At 30.8% G+C, this 17686-nt stretch overlaps 1 protein-coding gene across 2 annotated transcripts in view; it reads right to left on the bottom strand.

The window, feature by feature from the left end:
- Nucleotides 1-17686, bottom strand: part of LOC142321479 (non-homologous end-joining factor 1-like) — a 26142-nt gene continuing 8456 nt past the window's right edge. The window contains exons 4-6 of one of the 2 annotated variants that reach the window (XM_075359585.1): nucleotides 4314-4467; nucleotides 1977-2106; nucleotides 1-478 (exon numbers count right to left, since the gene is read on the bottom strand). In XM_075359585.1, coding sequence (XP_075215700.1) covers nucleotides 422-478; nucleotides 1977-2106; nucleotides 4314-4467 — 341 coding nt within the window. In that variant the 3' untranslated portion in view covers nucleotides 1-421. Of the gene's footprint in view, nucleotides 483-1976; nucleotides 2107-4313; nucleotides 4468-17686 lie in introns of both variants that reach the window. The other variant, XM_075359584.1, reaches the window with a different exon arrangement.

Below are 17686 nucleotides of genomic sequence, written 5' to 3' on the forward strand. Positions count from 1 at the left end.
CGAACAATTCTTGTATGTTTTTCAAATTATAATTTATTGTAATTTCATTTGATAGATTAACAAAAAAATTAAATAAAATTATAGATAAAGGTTAAACCTATTTTTTTATTATATGGAAAAATGTACATAGCAAGCAGTTGTTCCAATCCCATAGTGCATTAATTAATGATATAACTCATTGGCACAATGAGAAAAATTAAACATAACTCATTGGCACAATGAGAAAAATTAAACATAGTACATACTGGTTTTGCTTATGATTAAATTTGTCATGCAATAATATAAATTTATATACTAGCATAATTACAATTAATTTTCCATAATGCTAATAGTATAAAAATTAAATTTATATATATATATATTTAAAGATTTTTTAAACGTCTTTTCTTTTTGAAAGCAAGAGATTTTTTCTCCTCAGTTTTTATAACTGGTTTGACTTCAGTTTTACCAATTGGAAAATAAGTTTCATCATCGCTTTCTTCCTGAAACAAAAGTATTTATTTAAAAGAAATAATAAGACATATTTAGAAAACTATGTAATAAATTATGAGAGCTATTCAGAAATTGAGTTCTAATTGCTTGTTTATAATAAATATATATAATATTTGTAATTCAACAAGGATATTGAGATAGTGCATGAAAGAATTTCTTATAAATACAGTTTATTACTCTTAAATAATAGATACAAAATAGCAATTCAAATTAATCACAAAGTTAATTTAGTAATAATTAAATTATTAATATTATAATACAATTCCAATTTACTAAAAACTTTACATTAAATAATAGAAACTAATATTGAATTAACAGTAAGATAACTATAAAAAAAAATCAACAATTCACTCAATCCAAGAATAATTCATTTTTACTGTTTATAAAACAACTACTGTACACTTTATAAATTAATAGAATACTCACAGATAACTCATCAGTTGTTTTCAACTACTGCCCAAAATGGAATACTTGTAATGCACTCATTCTTACCATTAACAAGGTTCAATTGTCAATGGATTTTGTAGCCATTAGGTACTAAACGTGTGAAAAATAAATCTTGTCATGTGCCTTACTCTTGGTAGAAATGACAGTAATATTCTATTTTACCAGTCTTTGCTTCAACAGCACAAAATAGAATGACAGTAGATAAGCATGTAGAAATTACTGGTGGTTATGCACTGTGTTGTTAGCTACAGATTTATTTCTAACAGTTAATTGGAAGTTCATTTTTGGAATAGTTCTGTAAAGAGAGCTTATGAAAAAATTCAATAATTTATTTGAAAAGTATAAAAAAAATTCTACACTTTTTGACTAACATATTAACGTGTCAGATTTTATAATCAGATGTGATGGCTTTGAAACTGACTGCTGTTTAAAAAATACTGTGATAATAGGATTGGAAGGCTCTAAATGTTGATAATAACAACCTTTCAGTTTTATGATTATCAATGTAGAGGCTACTGAAAATGTCACAGCCCCTCTCAAGAATATTAAACAATCTGTATCAGATGCCCACTAAAGTAAAATTAGGAGTTAAGTGGTTTCATGTTCCCTTTTCTGAGACAAATATACTATTACACATTAGTATTCCAAGTCTATATAAATGCTAGTGATGATGTAAAATTTTACAAGTAAAAACTTTCTCAGTACAGTACATCACAGTTACTGGTTGACTGTATGTGACCATTATTACTCACAGAGAAAGTGACTCCAGTCGGTACCTCTTTTGACATAATCTGACCTCAGTTCAAATAAATATATTACCTTAAATCATTATTCCCTACATATTCACATATGTCGGGTTATGTTATGGTGAATTAATAATCTGTTAAAAATATATACTACTGTCTGTTTTCAATTAACAAATTATGCACGCTGTTTCTAGTAGGTGTAACACAATACATTTTAATCAGTTAAGAGGTTAGAATAGGTGTCTTGATATGTTGTATCAAATATTGAATCCTATTGTAAAAATTACTTACCTCTTCATCATAAATAATTTCATTTGCTTTCTTTGATTTACTTGTATCTGGTTTTACTGTAGTCTTTACATCAGTTAGTTTTTCTTCTTTCATTACCTTCTTTTTTGGTGTTAATGCTTCTTCAAACACTCTTAAACAACAATAAATCAAGTAATATATTATGAATGAAAAAATTTTTTTTGTCTACTTTAAATAATAAAATTCTATTCTTTCAAGTGGTTACCTTACTAGCACTTTGTTTATTATCAATAAATACAAATCAAAGAACATTACAAGTAATGAATCATAATATCCATCTTCAGTTATAGTAGTAAACATATTACTTATACTGTAATAGTAATTACTAATTACATATATATATATATTTTTTATATTAATCTGATCAAAATAACAGAATTAATAAAATAAAATAAGATGACATCTACCTTATTCCATAATCCAAGCAAGAGAGCTTTCACGAGTACCTTGTGTCATCAGTTGCTCTATAATTCTTCAAATCTTTCCTTGATTTTAATTTTTTATTAATGACTTCATATTTTGTATAAATGCAATTTTTAATTTTAATTAACAATTTAAAATTTTGAATATAAAAAAAAAAGTGTAGTTTTATTTCTGTCTTGATTTAATTGGAACAAGATCGTTTAACAATTTTAAATCTCAATTTGAATTTTAATGTGTAATTTGCAACAAAAGATTTGAAAAATTATAAAGCAACTGATGATGCGAGATACTCGCGAAAGCGCTCCTGCTTGGATTATGGAATAAGGTAAGTGTCATCCTATTTTATTTTATTTTATTAATACTCTGTACTTGGGTTGATCGGATTAATATAATTTGTATAGTGCAGAGGAATATGATTCCCTAAAGGATCAATTTTAGAAAAAGAAAAATATATCTAATGTTTAATATAGATTAAATATTTTTTCCTAATAAATTAATAAAAAATAATTAATCTTATATGTAAGTACACAAGTAATGAATTACATAAAAAAAATTATTCTACTTTTAAGTACAATTCTGATTTAGACATTCTGATATATAGGACTGTACCTCTCTACCGCCTTGACCGGTTGTAACCAAAGTTAAGTCACAACAGTGACCCATATTCAGAAGTCATTGTACAAAATTTCATTATAGTTAGTCAGTAGTTATCAAACAAAACAATAACTGATGAAAAAAAGAAAAAAAAAGTATTATCCCCACCCCTGAATGAAAACTCCCCTACTACATAGCTAAAGTGACATACTAATGTAGTAGAATCATCTAATTAGTATAAGAATCTAAGTTTGAGTTCGGAAACTATAAAAAAGGAAAAGTTGTTAACCCCCCACCCAATTTATTGCCCTTTATTGGGCTTTGAATAAGACCAAAAACTATCAAAAAATATCTTGGCTACTTAAGGAACATTAAATTATGTAAAAAAATACATCTATCCTTTGAGCAATATTTTGAAATATGAATCTCCCTGCTCCCTTGATCGATTGTGACCATAATGAATTGGCATCAATGCTCCATATACAGAAATAATCATGCCAAATTTCATTCAAATTTGTTCATGAAGGATGAAGATGTCAAGCAAAAACAGACCAATATACATACTTTTATTCTTCTGGAGTTTTTCAATTGTAAAATTGTTTACTTTTTTCTTAAAGGGGTCATGAAATTTCAAGATTTACGTGTTCCTTCATTAAACTTTTAGCATACTTTACTTTATATAGTATACTGTACACCTGCACAGTATAACTTTATAACTGTGAAAGTTAATATATATTTTTTGAAAAATTAAAATTTTTTTAGTGTAATTTAATGCTTCTATTACAATTTAAGTTTTATTACCTTGCCTTCAACAGCAAAACTGTCATTTGGGTGATGGTCTTATAAAATTATCTGCTAACTACTGCAGACAGTGCTGATAACTGAATCCTAATGAACAAAATCGTACACACTGTTATTACAACCTCACAGTATTATTTCTTCTTTTTTATTTTCTACACACCGGTTTGAAATTTTTCTTTTGGATATTTTCTTTTTCTGAATAGAATTTATTTTTGTTAAAATGCTAAGATGGTTTTTTTGTTCAGAAAAAGGGCCCATTTTCCAGATTGTTCACCTATTAAAACTGAAAGATAAAATAAAATTTAGTTTCCTCTTGAATGGGGAACTTTGTACATAATGGGATTTAATTACCTATAACCACAGCAGATGCTACTGATATAATTTACAAAACAAATCCGATAATATCCTTGAGCTTTTGCAGTGAATAATCTTCTAAAATTAAAAAAAAAAGTAGTAATAATAAATTAACCAATTTAATGATTTAATACATTTAAAACGTACTTTTTTCTTTTGGCACATTCTTCATAAAGTTCTGCACATGACTCTTCAAAATATAAAAATGGAAACTGTAAATTTTTTAATGATCTGCTTTCTCCATTAGTAGAACAATTTTCTAAGAATTTCTGTTCATTGAACGGTTCAGTAATGACACTTTCTGAAAATTAAAGCAATCTTTAGGAAAATTTTAGTTTATTTGCTTATTATTATACAATGAAATAGTGTTAAATCTTTATTTTGATCACATGAATACATTATGAATGGATTGATTATGGTAGACCACTGCTCCAGTAATTTCCTGGGCAGCATCACAAAATATATAATTAATTATAAAATAAAAATTGTTGCGATTCATATATGAAATTAAATTAAATTATGCAGTAATTTACATACTTGTACATGAAGGTAATAAATATAAAAAATAATACAAAATTATTAACAATTTATTTTGTAAAGTATAATGAAAAATATTTGAGTACATATTGTATATATACTTTGAACAGAAGTATAGAAAATTCCGAGCGTCTTTAATTAGCATAATTTTAAAAATTCTTAGAGAAAAAAAACTTTTTATGTATTTTAAATAAACTGAAGAAACATTTTTTAAATACTGTAGTTCGATAATAAATTGATAAAAAATGGCAATGGCAGCATAATAAGGCCTTTTCTCATAAGTGATGTGTTATATTGAGTTATATGAAAACAGCTCTGTTGTGTGATTTGATAGAAGTGGATATTGTTTGTTATTTCTTAATAAGTGGTTATTCTTTTTAGCAAAAATAACACATTCAGTTGTTATTACATGAGTAATTTTTTTTACATAAAGAATCATTAAACAAAACTGTTTTGAATTTGGGTGAGATTCAAAAGCTGTATACATAGTCTAAGTTAGTAAAGTTTCTAAAGAACTCTAACATAAAGCATAACTTTTTCACATTAATATTTTATAATGGATTATAAAAATAATATTCTGCCAAACAGTTTACATAAAATGGCTAATCATTTAGTAATTTTAAATATATTTAAACAAATTTTATTAACAAATATTGATAATAATAATAATTGCCATAATGTGAGAGGCAAAATAATTTAATAGTTGAAAAAAATATGGCCCATTTGTTCGAAAATATGCTATACAGTAATTCAATAAAAGCCACTTAAAATTGATTTATGTGGATTTTTTGCAAGAAAAAAGCATATTACAATATTGTTAGTTCTTAGATTAGGTTTTATTAGGAATAAGAGGCTTAGCTTTAACAACTGAGCAAATTGGCTTTTAGTTAAGACTTTGTACAATCCTCAATAACAAACAAAAGTACTTGGAGTTCAATAGACAGAGTCACTATCCCACTACACCCAAGAAAGCAGTGGAAAGTGGCTACCCTATCAGCTATTAGAATGTAATGTTATTGATGGAATGAAGATGGTAGCTGACCTGATTCCCATTGAAGGGATAAAGGATAAGTAAAGGAGATGGAATATGAAGAGATGAACAACCCACAGAGGAGTGCATTAGACTTGTAGATTAGAGAAGTAGGAGTAATTGGAGGAAACATTGTAGTTATGATAATATTACACATACACATTAATTATAATCAGGAACATAACCAGTTCAAAACGGAAGGGGCAGCTTTCTGAATGTAATCTCCTTCATTGGGTAAGGGTAGTCCATGAGGAGGGGGGTTACTATGCAATAATATATAATAACAAAAGGAAGAATAAAATATTTATTTTAAAAATCTAATTTTGTAACAATAGTTTGCAAGGATTCGATGCAAATTGACTGACTACAGCTTCAACTAATTGCTCCTCATTAGTGAAAACCCATTGTTGGAAAATGCTTAACATAGCTAATCCATTTAACCTGTTTTCACCAGCGGTGCTTCTTAGCCGTGTTTTAATATGATGAAGGGAACTAATTGAAGCTTGATAGTACTTAATGTGCAGGACTGTGAAAGTAATATCAGCACAGCCTTTCTAACAGTCATATAAAACGATTTGCTCTTTTATAACCTCAATTATGTCTGTCACTTCCTGTTGCATCTGAGAAGCAGCAGTGGTATGTTGCTATGAAGTCCAGTGAGTTGACTTTGGATAAAGTTCGAGAAATTGAATAACATGCCAATGTCTTGTGGCAAGTTAGATGGGATGAGACAGAGTGTGGGTATTACATGCATGATCTCTTTCCAAATGTTGTTGGTTTGCGGACGCCTCTTGGGTACACTCTAATAAATATGTGACGCAATTTCTTTCTGGTCATGGTACTTTTAGGAACAGACTGCAGAAATTCGGCCTGGTAGATTCTGAGATGTGTTCTCAGTGTGGACAATTGGATGACACCTACCATGTTTTTTATGAATGTTAGAAGTACGAGTTAATGCGCATGGAGACCATCTGTCAGCTTGATATTATCGGCTCGATGTTGGATCTGCGTGTAAACTGGAGGAGCCAGGCCAAATGGGGCAATAGTGGAGAGTTTTATAGTATACTTAGCAAAAGAAAGGATCACTGAGGAGATGTAGAGCCGTGGTTGGATTTCTCTTGTATTATGTTTTGTTTTATAAATTGTTTTTGTTTTGTTTGTTTTTTGTTTTGTTTCAGTGTTACTGTGATGTTATTGTTCCATGTAGTATTTTTATGTTTCGTGTTGTGTGTTGAACTCACTTTTACCTTTTACGGATAGGTAGTTTAGTTCCTTTGTTTAGTTAAGTTCTTTCAGTCACTTAAGACTCTGTAAAATGTGTTTTGTTTTGAGTTCATTAAATAGTAGTACATCGATGTAAATGTCACTCGTCGCATCGGTGGGATCCTGGCAGAGACGGACTGAAATATGTCAAAAGCCGAGGTTTTGGAGATGACCTCTGGTAAAGCCATAAGGGCTAGGAATGTAGGGGGTGGTGGAGAATGTCTTTCCCCTATGGGGGGTCAGCATGTACCTCATTCCACATTTTGAACCACAATTCCTTTCTCCTTCAACTTCTAAATTGTAGAAAGTTACACAAGATGACTTCATCTTGTGTAATGAATGGAGTGAAAGTACTTACTTTCACTCCATTCATCCAATGAAACACGTCTGATGTTAATTGGATAGAAATTTATCAGTGGAAATGCAGTTAATTTTTCTGCAGAAAATCTTACTTTTAAAGATGATATGGAATCTTTTCTAAAATTTGGATGGATTTTTGGCTGAACGATTGCTTCTATGCTTCTGTTGGTCAGCAATGGGGGTGCTGGTTATATCAACATTCAAATACATTGCAATGTCGCCTGTTTGTTTAAAATGGTAGTTGTGGTGTTCTCCACATTTTCCCGATTAACTCCTAGCATGACAAGAATAGTTTGAATGTGCTAGTTGGCTTTGACTGTGTCAAAAACACAAAGACAAATGTTCTTCAATTGAAGGGCATTTGCTATGGGTTTCATTATAGCGGAATACTTAGCAATTAATGCTAGTGACACAATAAATGAAAATCTGCACACTGCTGCATCTATTTGATAAGCATTTTTTCTTAATGCTGCATTTCCCTCTTCAGCTAAGGTCTCTAATGCATTTACAATACCAACGAAGTGATCCTTAAAAACACAGATGCTCTTGTTTTTCTCTGATCACCTAGTCACAGAATCTAGAAATGCTAACAATAAGCTTGTGTCCTAAACGGACTTGTGCAAAACTGTTATATCTCTTTGATAGTTCTAATGCATTTTCAAATTTCTGGAAATGTTTAAGTCACTCATAACAAGGTTAAGTGTGAGTAGGGCTATGGAATTAGAAGTTTTTTTTGTACTTTTGTCTCAAGATCGCCTGCACACCTTCTTTTCCAGACATGGTGGAACATCTGTTGAAGCCTAACCCCACACGCTTATCACGGTCTAGGTTTAAGTTTGTCACAAAATCTTCAATGGTTTTGGCAGCACTCTTGGTGTTAAGTACAAGCTCTACAAAGTCTAAAAATTCTTCTTTGATTTTGTTGGCCTTTTCATTGAAGAAATGTAATCCAGCTGTTATTTGCCAGGATTATACTTGGTTTTGTCAGCCAAAATGCTATAAACATTTTTTCTTTTTTGTCTTCAGTCATTTGACTGGTTTGATGCAGCTCTCCAAGATTCCCTATCTAGTGCTAGTCGTTTCATTTCAGTATACCCTCTACATCCTACATCCCTAACAATTTGTTTTACATATTCCAAACGTGGCCTGCCTACACAATTTTTTCCTTCTACCTGTCCTTCCAATATTAAAGCGACTATTCCAGGATGCCTTAGTATGTGGCCTATAAGTCTGTCTCTTCTTTTAACTATATTTTTCCAAATGCTTCTTTCTTCATCTATTTGTCGCAATACCTCTTCATTTGTCACTTTATCCACCCATCTGATTTTTAACATTCTCCTATAGCACCACATTTCAAAAGCTTCTAATCTTTTCTTCTCAGATACTCCGATCGTCCAAGTTTCACTTCCATATAAAGCGACACTCCAAACATATGCTCTCAAAAATTTTTTCCTGACATTTAAATTAATTTTTGATGTAAACAAATTATATTTCTTACTGAAGGCTCATTTCACTTGTGCTATTCAGCATTTTATATCGCTCCTGCCTCGTCCATCTTTAGTAATTCTACTTCCCAAATAACAAAATTCTTCTACCTCCATAATCTTTTCTCCTCCTATTTTCACATTCAGTGGTCCATCTTTGTTATTTCTACTACATTTCATTACTTTTGTTTTCTTCTTGTTTATTTTCATGCGACAGTTCTTGAGTAGGACTTCATCTATGTCGTTCATTGTTTCTTCTAAATCCTTTTTATTCTCGGCTAGAATTACTATATCATCAGCAAATCGTAGCATCTTTATCTTTTCACCTTGTACTGTTACTCCGAATCTAAATTGTTCTTTAACATCATTAACTGCTAGTTCCATGTAAAGATTAAAATGTAACGGGGATTAGAAACATCCTTGTCGGACTCCCTTTCTTATTACAGCTTGTTGTTTGGTTCCTGTAAATGTTAGCAATTGTCTTCTATCTCTGTGTTTGAACCCTAATTTTTTTAAAATGCCGAACATTTTATTCCAGTCTACGTTATCGAATGCCTTTTCTAGATCTATAAACGCAAAGTATGTCGGTTTGTTTTACTTTAATCTTCCTTCCACTATTAATCTGAGGCCTAAAATTGCTTCTCTTGTCCATATACTTTTACTTTTTCTGAAACCAAATTGGTCTTCTCCTAACACTTCCTCCACTCTCCTCTCAATTCTTCTGTATAGAATTCTAGTTAAGATTTTTGATGCGTGACTAGTTAAACTAATTGTTCTGTATTCTTCACATTTATCTGCCCCTGCTTTCTTTGGTATCATGACTATAACACTTTTTTTGAAGTCTGACGGAAATTCCCCTTTTTCATAAATATTACACACCAGTTTGTATAATTTATCAATCGTTTCCTCACCTGCACTGCGCAGTAATTATACAGGTATTCCGTCTATTCCAGGAGCCTTTCTGCCATTTAAATCTTTTAATGCTCTCTTAAATTCAGATCTCAGTATTGTTTCTCCCATTTCATCCTCCTCAACTTCCTCTTCTTCCTCTATAACACCATTTTCTAATTCATTTCCTCCGTATAACTCTTCAATATATTCCACCCATCTATCGACTTTACCTTTCGTATTATATATCGGTGTACCATCTTTGTTTAACACATTATTAGATTTTAATTTATGTACCCCAAAATTTTCCTTAACTTTCCTGTATGCTCCGTCTATTTTACCAATGTTCATTTCTCTTTCCACTTCTGAACAGTTTTATTTAATCTACTCTTCATTTGCTAGTTTGCACTTCCTGTTTATAGCATTTCTTAATTGTTGATAGTTCCTTTTACTTTCTTCATCACTAGCATTCTTATATTTTCTACGTTCATCCATCAGCTGCAATATATAGTCTGAAACCCAAGGTTTTCTACTAGTTCTCTTTACTCCGCCTAAGTTTGCTTCTGCTGATTTAAGAATTTCCTTTTTAACATTCTCCCATTCTTCTTCTACATTTTCTACCTTATCTTTTTTACTCAGACCTCTTGCGATGTCCTCCTCAAAAATCTTCTTTACCTCCTCTTCCTCAAGCTTCTCTAAATTCCACCAATTCATCTGACACCTTTTCTTCAGGTTTTTAAACCCCAATCTACATTTCATTATCACCAAATTATGGTCGCTATCAATGTCTGCTCCAGGGTAAGTTTTGCAGTCAACGAGTTGATTTCTAAATCTTTGCTTAACCATGATATAATCTATCTGATACCTTGCAGTATCGCCTGGCTTTTTCCAAGTGTATATTCTTCTATTATGATTTTTAAATTGGGTGTTGTCAATTACTAAATTATACTTCGTGCAAAACTCCATTTTTCGGTCCCCTCTTTCATTCCTTTTGCCCAGCCCGTATTCACCCACTATATTTCCTTCCTTGCCTTTTCCAATGCTTGCATTCCAATCTCCAATTATTATTAAATTTTCATCTCCTTTTACGTGTTTAATTGCTTCATCAATCTCTTCGTATACACACTCTACCTCATCATCATCATGGGCGCTTGTAGGCATATAGACGTTAACAATCGTTGTCGGTTTAGGTTTTAGGCTATAAACATAAGCTTTTTTAACCCTTGTAATGATGTGATCCCTGATTATAGTGTCACATAGATCAGTTATTTAATTTTGGATGATAGGCAATTGGTATGATGTGTTTTTCAGCTCATGCTCAAAATGGTCTTTTAGTTGTGATTCACCTGCTTTAATAAGAAAATTGCATAATTTGATAAGTACGTCTTCACCCAGATTTTTGCCTCTAGGAGGAAATTATGTATGATGGAAAAAATGATGCAGCAAACAGTTGAGAACAGTACTTTTTTTGTGTTTTCTATTTATTTTTGTGAAGACTGGTGAAGTTGGATGTTCACTGGTTCCCGTGAATGCCTCCGTGAATGATTTTGCAGATTCCATTGCTGTCTGATGTCCCTGGGACTGTACATGTGCTTTGTAATAATCATGCATGTCCTTAATGAAAGGTCTGATGAAAAAAGAACCCAAACCACCTCTCATTGTTCTGACTGATAGTGAAAACAACACATAATATTTACAGAAAGCACCTTTGAGTTGCCTTGAGTAAGCTAGCGATGGTGAAAGTGCATCCAGCCATTGGTGACTGAATTTCCTCTTGGGTTGTTTAGCATCTGTCACAAAATTGTAGCTCTTCAAAGGTCCAAGAGATTTTCCAAATGTACCGGCATAGTGCTTGCCAGGCCGAAGAATTTTCCACTGTCATCTTTATGACAACCTTGACTGCAATTTCACTTTCACTATGTTGCACATTGGTTTGAATCATAGAAGAAGGCCCTGTAATCAAAGTGTTTGAACCAAAGGGTGGTTGTACTTACTTGTTCTCATCTGCATTGCTGCTGCTGGTATTTTATTTTGTTTTAAATTCATCGCAAAAAAATAAATAAATTTCATTTGCCCCCACGTGATATGCTGATGATTATAATAGTAGTGCAATCTTTGAATTTCAGCCAATGCTACTCTGTCGTACCAGCCCCACCATATCAGAACATGTTCTTTGATGTATGAATGATTTTCATTCTCTAGAGAAAGGTACCTCCAAGCACTTCTATTAAATTATGGAAACTGTAGCTGCCCAGATCTAAAATGAGGATTATTACAGTTGTGAATTAAACCAAGTGATAATAACAAAAAAAGACCTTGACTTAGACATGAACTTCAAGAGGTAGCATCTGGAAATTTATTAAAAACTTAATTAGTTCAGTAAGATCCAGATGTATCAGCATTTATGGTAAGAGAAATATAATGGTGCTGATTCAAGGAATAAGAAAAAAGAGACAATATTTACTGATCTTAAAACTATTTGAACTTATTAATACAATATTATTGATCATGCACCACAGCAACCCCATCACAAGCTTTTGTCAGCCATCAAGATAGACCTAAAATGGGCTGAAGAGCAGAGCATGTTTATTTATTATACCATATCAGAAGTATTATTTTAAACTAAATTTTAATTAAATCAAAAAAAATTCATTGGAAGGTTTAAATCCAACAGAATGAAGCTGAAAAAATTTACATTAAGGATTAAAACTGTAAGAACATGAAAACAGGTATAATACACAGGTATAATTCACAGTTCACAGGCACTTAAAAAATAGTGTACTAAAAATTAGCGACATCAAGTGCATTTTTAGTTGTCTCAAGCAGTTCCTTCTGTGTACATTTGGCTGGGCAAAGATGCCCTATAATTACATCCAATTACAGGGCATGACTCATTGTAATATGAAAAAAATGCCAGAAACCTTTTTTAATTTTTTTTTTATCAAATATTTCACACACAAAAATATTTTTTTGATGAATTTTGCAGCAACAAAATTAGATCTTATTATAAACCATTGTAGCAATTAATTTAATTAAAAAATCTCAGTTGCTGTCTACCAATAGGTTTATATTCTTTCTTGAATTATCTTTTGCTGGGTATTGACACCCAGGAGTCTGATATTTTTAGTATTTTGGTACTGATACTGATATCTAGCCTCAAGTAGTTCAGACTACCAAGATTATCTATATGATAAATTTTATGTTAAACTAAAATTAATTATTTCCATCTTTTTTTCTTCTTTAATATAACTGTCCAAACACATATATCAACTGGTGTTCCAAACATTTTACGTTTATTATAATATTAATTAAAAAATATTATACCAGTTTAAGCTGGTAGTTTTGTCATGTGGTATTATATTTGTTAAAAATTCTAGGAGCAATAAATTACTAATTATTTTGAATTATTAAATCTATATAAATAATATTTTTAGATATTTTTAGGTAGATTTCTTCTAATATTTATTTATTTATTTTTTTTAAGGGACACCTCTTCAGTGTCAGTTTTTTTTTTATAACAAGTGATAATTTATTACTGAAGTAAAATCTGCATTTTTTATTAGCTTTATCATGCTTAATAAAATAAATATTACAAATAATAAAGTGGGAAGTATTATATAAATTGAACTTTTATCTAATTTATATGTAAACAGTTTAATTGAAATGTTTTCATTTAATTTGATACATTTAAAAATATTAGCTAATCCATTAGTTTAATATTAAACATATATATATGTAAGTATAAAATTAACCTTTTATCTATTAATATTTAAACCATTTTATCATTTAAAATTTAAAACATCATATCTTTAAGAGTACAGTCAGATATGAAATAATTCAATAGAAATCTGTTAGTCATTTACTGTTTAAATTCCCATTACTCAGATTATAAATATTTTATTTGGTGTTCTTTTACATAAATTTCAATGAATCAAGCTAAAGTTATTTTTGATAGATCCTACAGTCTTTTATAACAAGTAAAATGGAAACAGTTTATGAAGAAGATGAAGATTTGGAATTCTTTGAAGAATTTCATAGATTAGCAATGTTATTGTAAGTTATTGTTTTTATTACCGTTTAATTTTAACCTATTAATTAATTATAACGTAAAAATAACTATGAAATCATCCTCACAGAAATGTACTAGTAGAATGAGATTTTACATAACAAGTAAATGAAAATATAATTTTGAGATATTGTTTAATTGTATTATTAAAAAATGATTTAGGTTAAAACAGTCATGTTATATTTCTTACCATCTTATTTCTTATCACACACCTCGTCATCATGTTAGGCCATGGGTGTTGTTTATTGTCCACTAGTCGAATAATATGCACATTAATAATATAAAAATAAATAATAATATTTCTTATCAAATTATGCAGAAGATAGTTGCTATTGGACCAACATATATTTGACTTTTCTCTTTATTTAAGTAAAAATTTTATGGTTGTACTATATGGGTTTTTTATTACCATCAGAATAAATTAAATTTATCTTCAATAAAATTTATGAAACCAGTTTTATGTCCAATGTGATTCACTAATATAAAAGTTTTATTTGACATATAAATATACAGAAAGAATATACATTTTTTGATTAAAAAAAATATCATTAAAAATTATGAAAATGTTTTCAAATTAAAGTAACTATAATTCTATGACCTTTTATGTCAAAGAAGTGTACATAATGCATTGTTACACTACAGAAAGATTAAAGATTAATTTACACAGTAGTCTTTCATACAGTACTGACACATGTAAACTGCCTGAGATACAAAAGACACCAGTCACAGCTGCTTTCTCTGATATTCATTTTACAGCCAGTCCTTGTGGTGAACAGAATGAAAGTACGACTTGCTGAGCTGAAAATCACATGGATTTTGATGGGATTAGCATGCTGTGCAAACATATATTTGGCAGCAGCAACCCACTTCATTCCTCATTTTTCATATTAACCCTGACATGGATTGCTTGTTATTCCTAGGGATAGCTATATCATATTCAGCGACAATCATTATGGTTACAACACTTTAACGTACATTTTAAATTTTAAAGGTATTTTGCAGCCAATTATCTGTAACCTCTTCAAAGGAGTTTCTGGTTGCATTGTTGTTAACAGCACCTGTCTTAAGACGGTTAGAAAACCTTTTAGTATGATAATCAAATAATGCATTTAATCAATATTGTGCTTGTTTCATTGATACATGTTTGTTTAATCATTTGTTTCTGTCAAATTCTATGAGTTTGTAAATTTCATGTAATTAAAATGTTTACATCTTTGTTTTTATATGATATGTCTAAAATTTGCATGTTGTGGAATTAGGAACATAATATAGTGATCTTTTACAGATAATGTTGTTGTGTTTGAGTCTGTAATGGGTGTATGCCCATTCAGTCTCTCTTATTTAATATTTATAATTACTACAGTTTAATTTGCCTACTCCTAGGTTGCTGTATTTTTTAGATTGTGTTTTGTCAGTATTCTGTATGATCTTGTGTATGTTGTATGACTTGCCTGTTTTTGTTAGTGTTATGTATCTTCAGTGCAACTTATTAGTGTCAGATGTTTTATTATATCAGGTTATTCAGTGTAGTTTTTGACAAAAGTGACTAAAATATACCGGACAAAGGTGTATGTACCAGGGTTGTTTGAAAAGTTCTCAGCCTGATACAGAGATTGTATAAATATGAACTTATAACTATGGTATTTTTCAAGGATAATCCTTTAGACGGTAAAGTTTCAGATGCCTGTGTTTAGTTGCTTAAATGCAGTTATTGGGTAAAGCAAACAAGTTTTGACATTTTCTGAAAAATATATAAAATTAAAGTTGACCTATCATAATGTTCTTAAAAACATTATGAAAAAAAGTTTATTCCTGATGTTCATACAAAAAGAGCTAGATTCCACTTTAAAGGATTCTTCCCCCTCATTTTCAATGGTAAAAAATTGGGCTGCAGAATTTAAACATGGTCAAGGATCCATTCAAGATGATGAACTCTCGGGATGTCAAAAACCACTACCACTGATGAAATTATTACAAAAATCTACAATACAGTATTAAATAATCGCCAACTGAAAGTACACAAGCTTCCAGACATCGCAAACATCTTGACAAACCATGTCCACTACATTTTACATGATGTTTTGGGTATGAAAAAGCTTTCTGCTCGGTGAGTGCTGCGTCTGTTAAGTTTTGACCAAAAAAGCATTTGACTGAACACTTCTGTAACAATGTATAGACTTATTTAAATGCAATTCTACTGAATTTATTCAACATTTTATAACAGTAAATGAAACGTGAATTCACCAATACAGGCCAGAAACCAAATAGCAGTCTAAATTGTAAATGGGAACAGGTGAAAGTGTGCCAAAGAAAATGGAAAATTGTTCCATCTGCAGGAAAAGTCATGGCTATGTTTTTTTGGGATTCTTGTGATGTGGTACTCATAGACTACTGGAAAAAGGCAGGCCCATCACCAGGAAGTATTATGCTTTACTACTTTCTTTTTCCTGTTTAGCCTCCGGTAACTACCGTTTAGATAATTCTTCAGAGGATGAATGAGGATGATGATATGTATGAGTGTAAATGAAGTGTAGTCTTGTACATTCTCAGTTCGACCATTCCTGAGATGTGTGGTTAATTGAAACCCAACCACCAAAGAACACCGGTATCCACGAGCAATGCACCGGTATGCTTTACTACTGGAGCAATTGAAGGGTACTATTCAACCTAAACAGCCACATCTGTATAAACAGAAAGTCCTCTTTCATCATGATAATGCTCTTACACACATGTTCCAGGTTGTTGCTGCGAAACTTGATGATGTATGCTTTGAAGTGTTTTCATATGAACTGTATTTGCTTTGAAGTGTTTCCACATGCACCATGTTACTTTCTCTTCCCAAACCTAAAAAATGACTCGCTGGATGAAGATTTACTTCAACTGAGGTAGTCAAAACTGATATTACTGCTTATTAGCTGGATAAATTGCATTATACTGTGGGTATTAAAAAGTTGGAAAGTCATTGGTCTAAATATATTGAATTATAAGGTGAATATGTTTAAAAATTGAAAAAAATCCTGCATTTTCTATATTAGGCTGAGAACTTTCTGAATGATCCTTGAATTACATAATGTAACATGATAAAATATCATGTTTATACTTTACAGAGTGATAAGATATGATGTGTTAGGTGAATTAGTTATAGTAGGCCTTCTACAAACTTTCTTTGTCTTCTCTTTTAAAGATGTGTTAATTACGTATTTTGGATACAGTGCAAGTCAAATAGGATGTGTAAAATGAATGGATTAACCAAAACATTCAAACGTTACATACGGTACATTAAAAACCAAGATCTCAACATTCTTCAGTAACAAAAAATTTTAAATCGAAGCTATTTGATAAAAATAATTTATTAAATGAACAAGAATAACATATATTAATATATCGGATTACATAAATGATTGTTTTAAATCATTGCAAGACAAGTTCCACTAATAACCAACAATACCAGAAAATTTATTGAGAAAGTTATTAAAAGGAACTTTTTATTGAAAAAATAATCTCTGAGTATCCATCAGTAAACCTTCGTCTCCTGTCTGAGAGCTGGTGACCTGATTCATATTGCACTGACAATTTCATGCTATAGCTCATGGTCCTTTGCCATTCAAATCAATATGACAAACGTTTCTCCAGTCGCCTCTTCAATTTGGCCCACCCATCTTTTTGTCAGTCTTCCATGTGACCTGCCGCCCTTGATTCTCCCTGTATTACTAGCTTCTCAAGATTTTTGCCAGACCTACAGATTATATGGCTGAAAAAGTAGAGATTACACTGGAAACATACTGCAGACAACCTCCTTTGCATATCCAATTTGTTTATAATCAAGTTGTTTGTCCTCTTTTCCATCTATGTGACGCCGAGCATTCTTCATAAGCCCACATTTTGAATGCAT

Source organism: Lycorma delicatula, chromosome 3, assembly GCF_047948215.1.
Source record: "Lycorma delicatula isolate Av1 chromosome 3, ASM4794821v1, whole genome shotgun sequence".
NCBI lineage: Eukaryota > Metazoa > Arthropoda > Insecta > Hemiptera > Fulgoridae > Lycorma > Lycorma delicatula.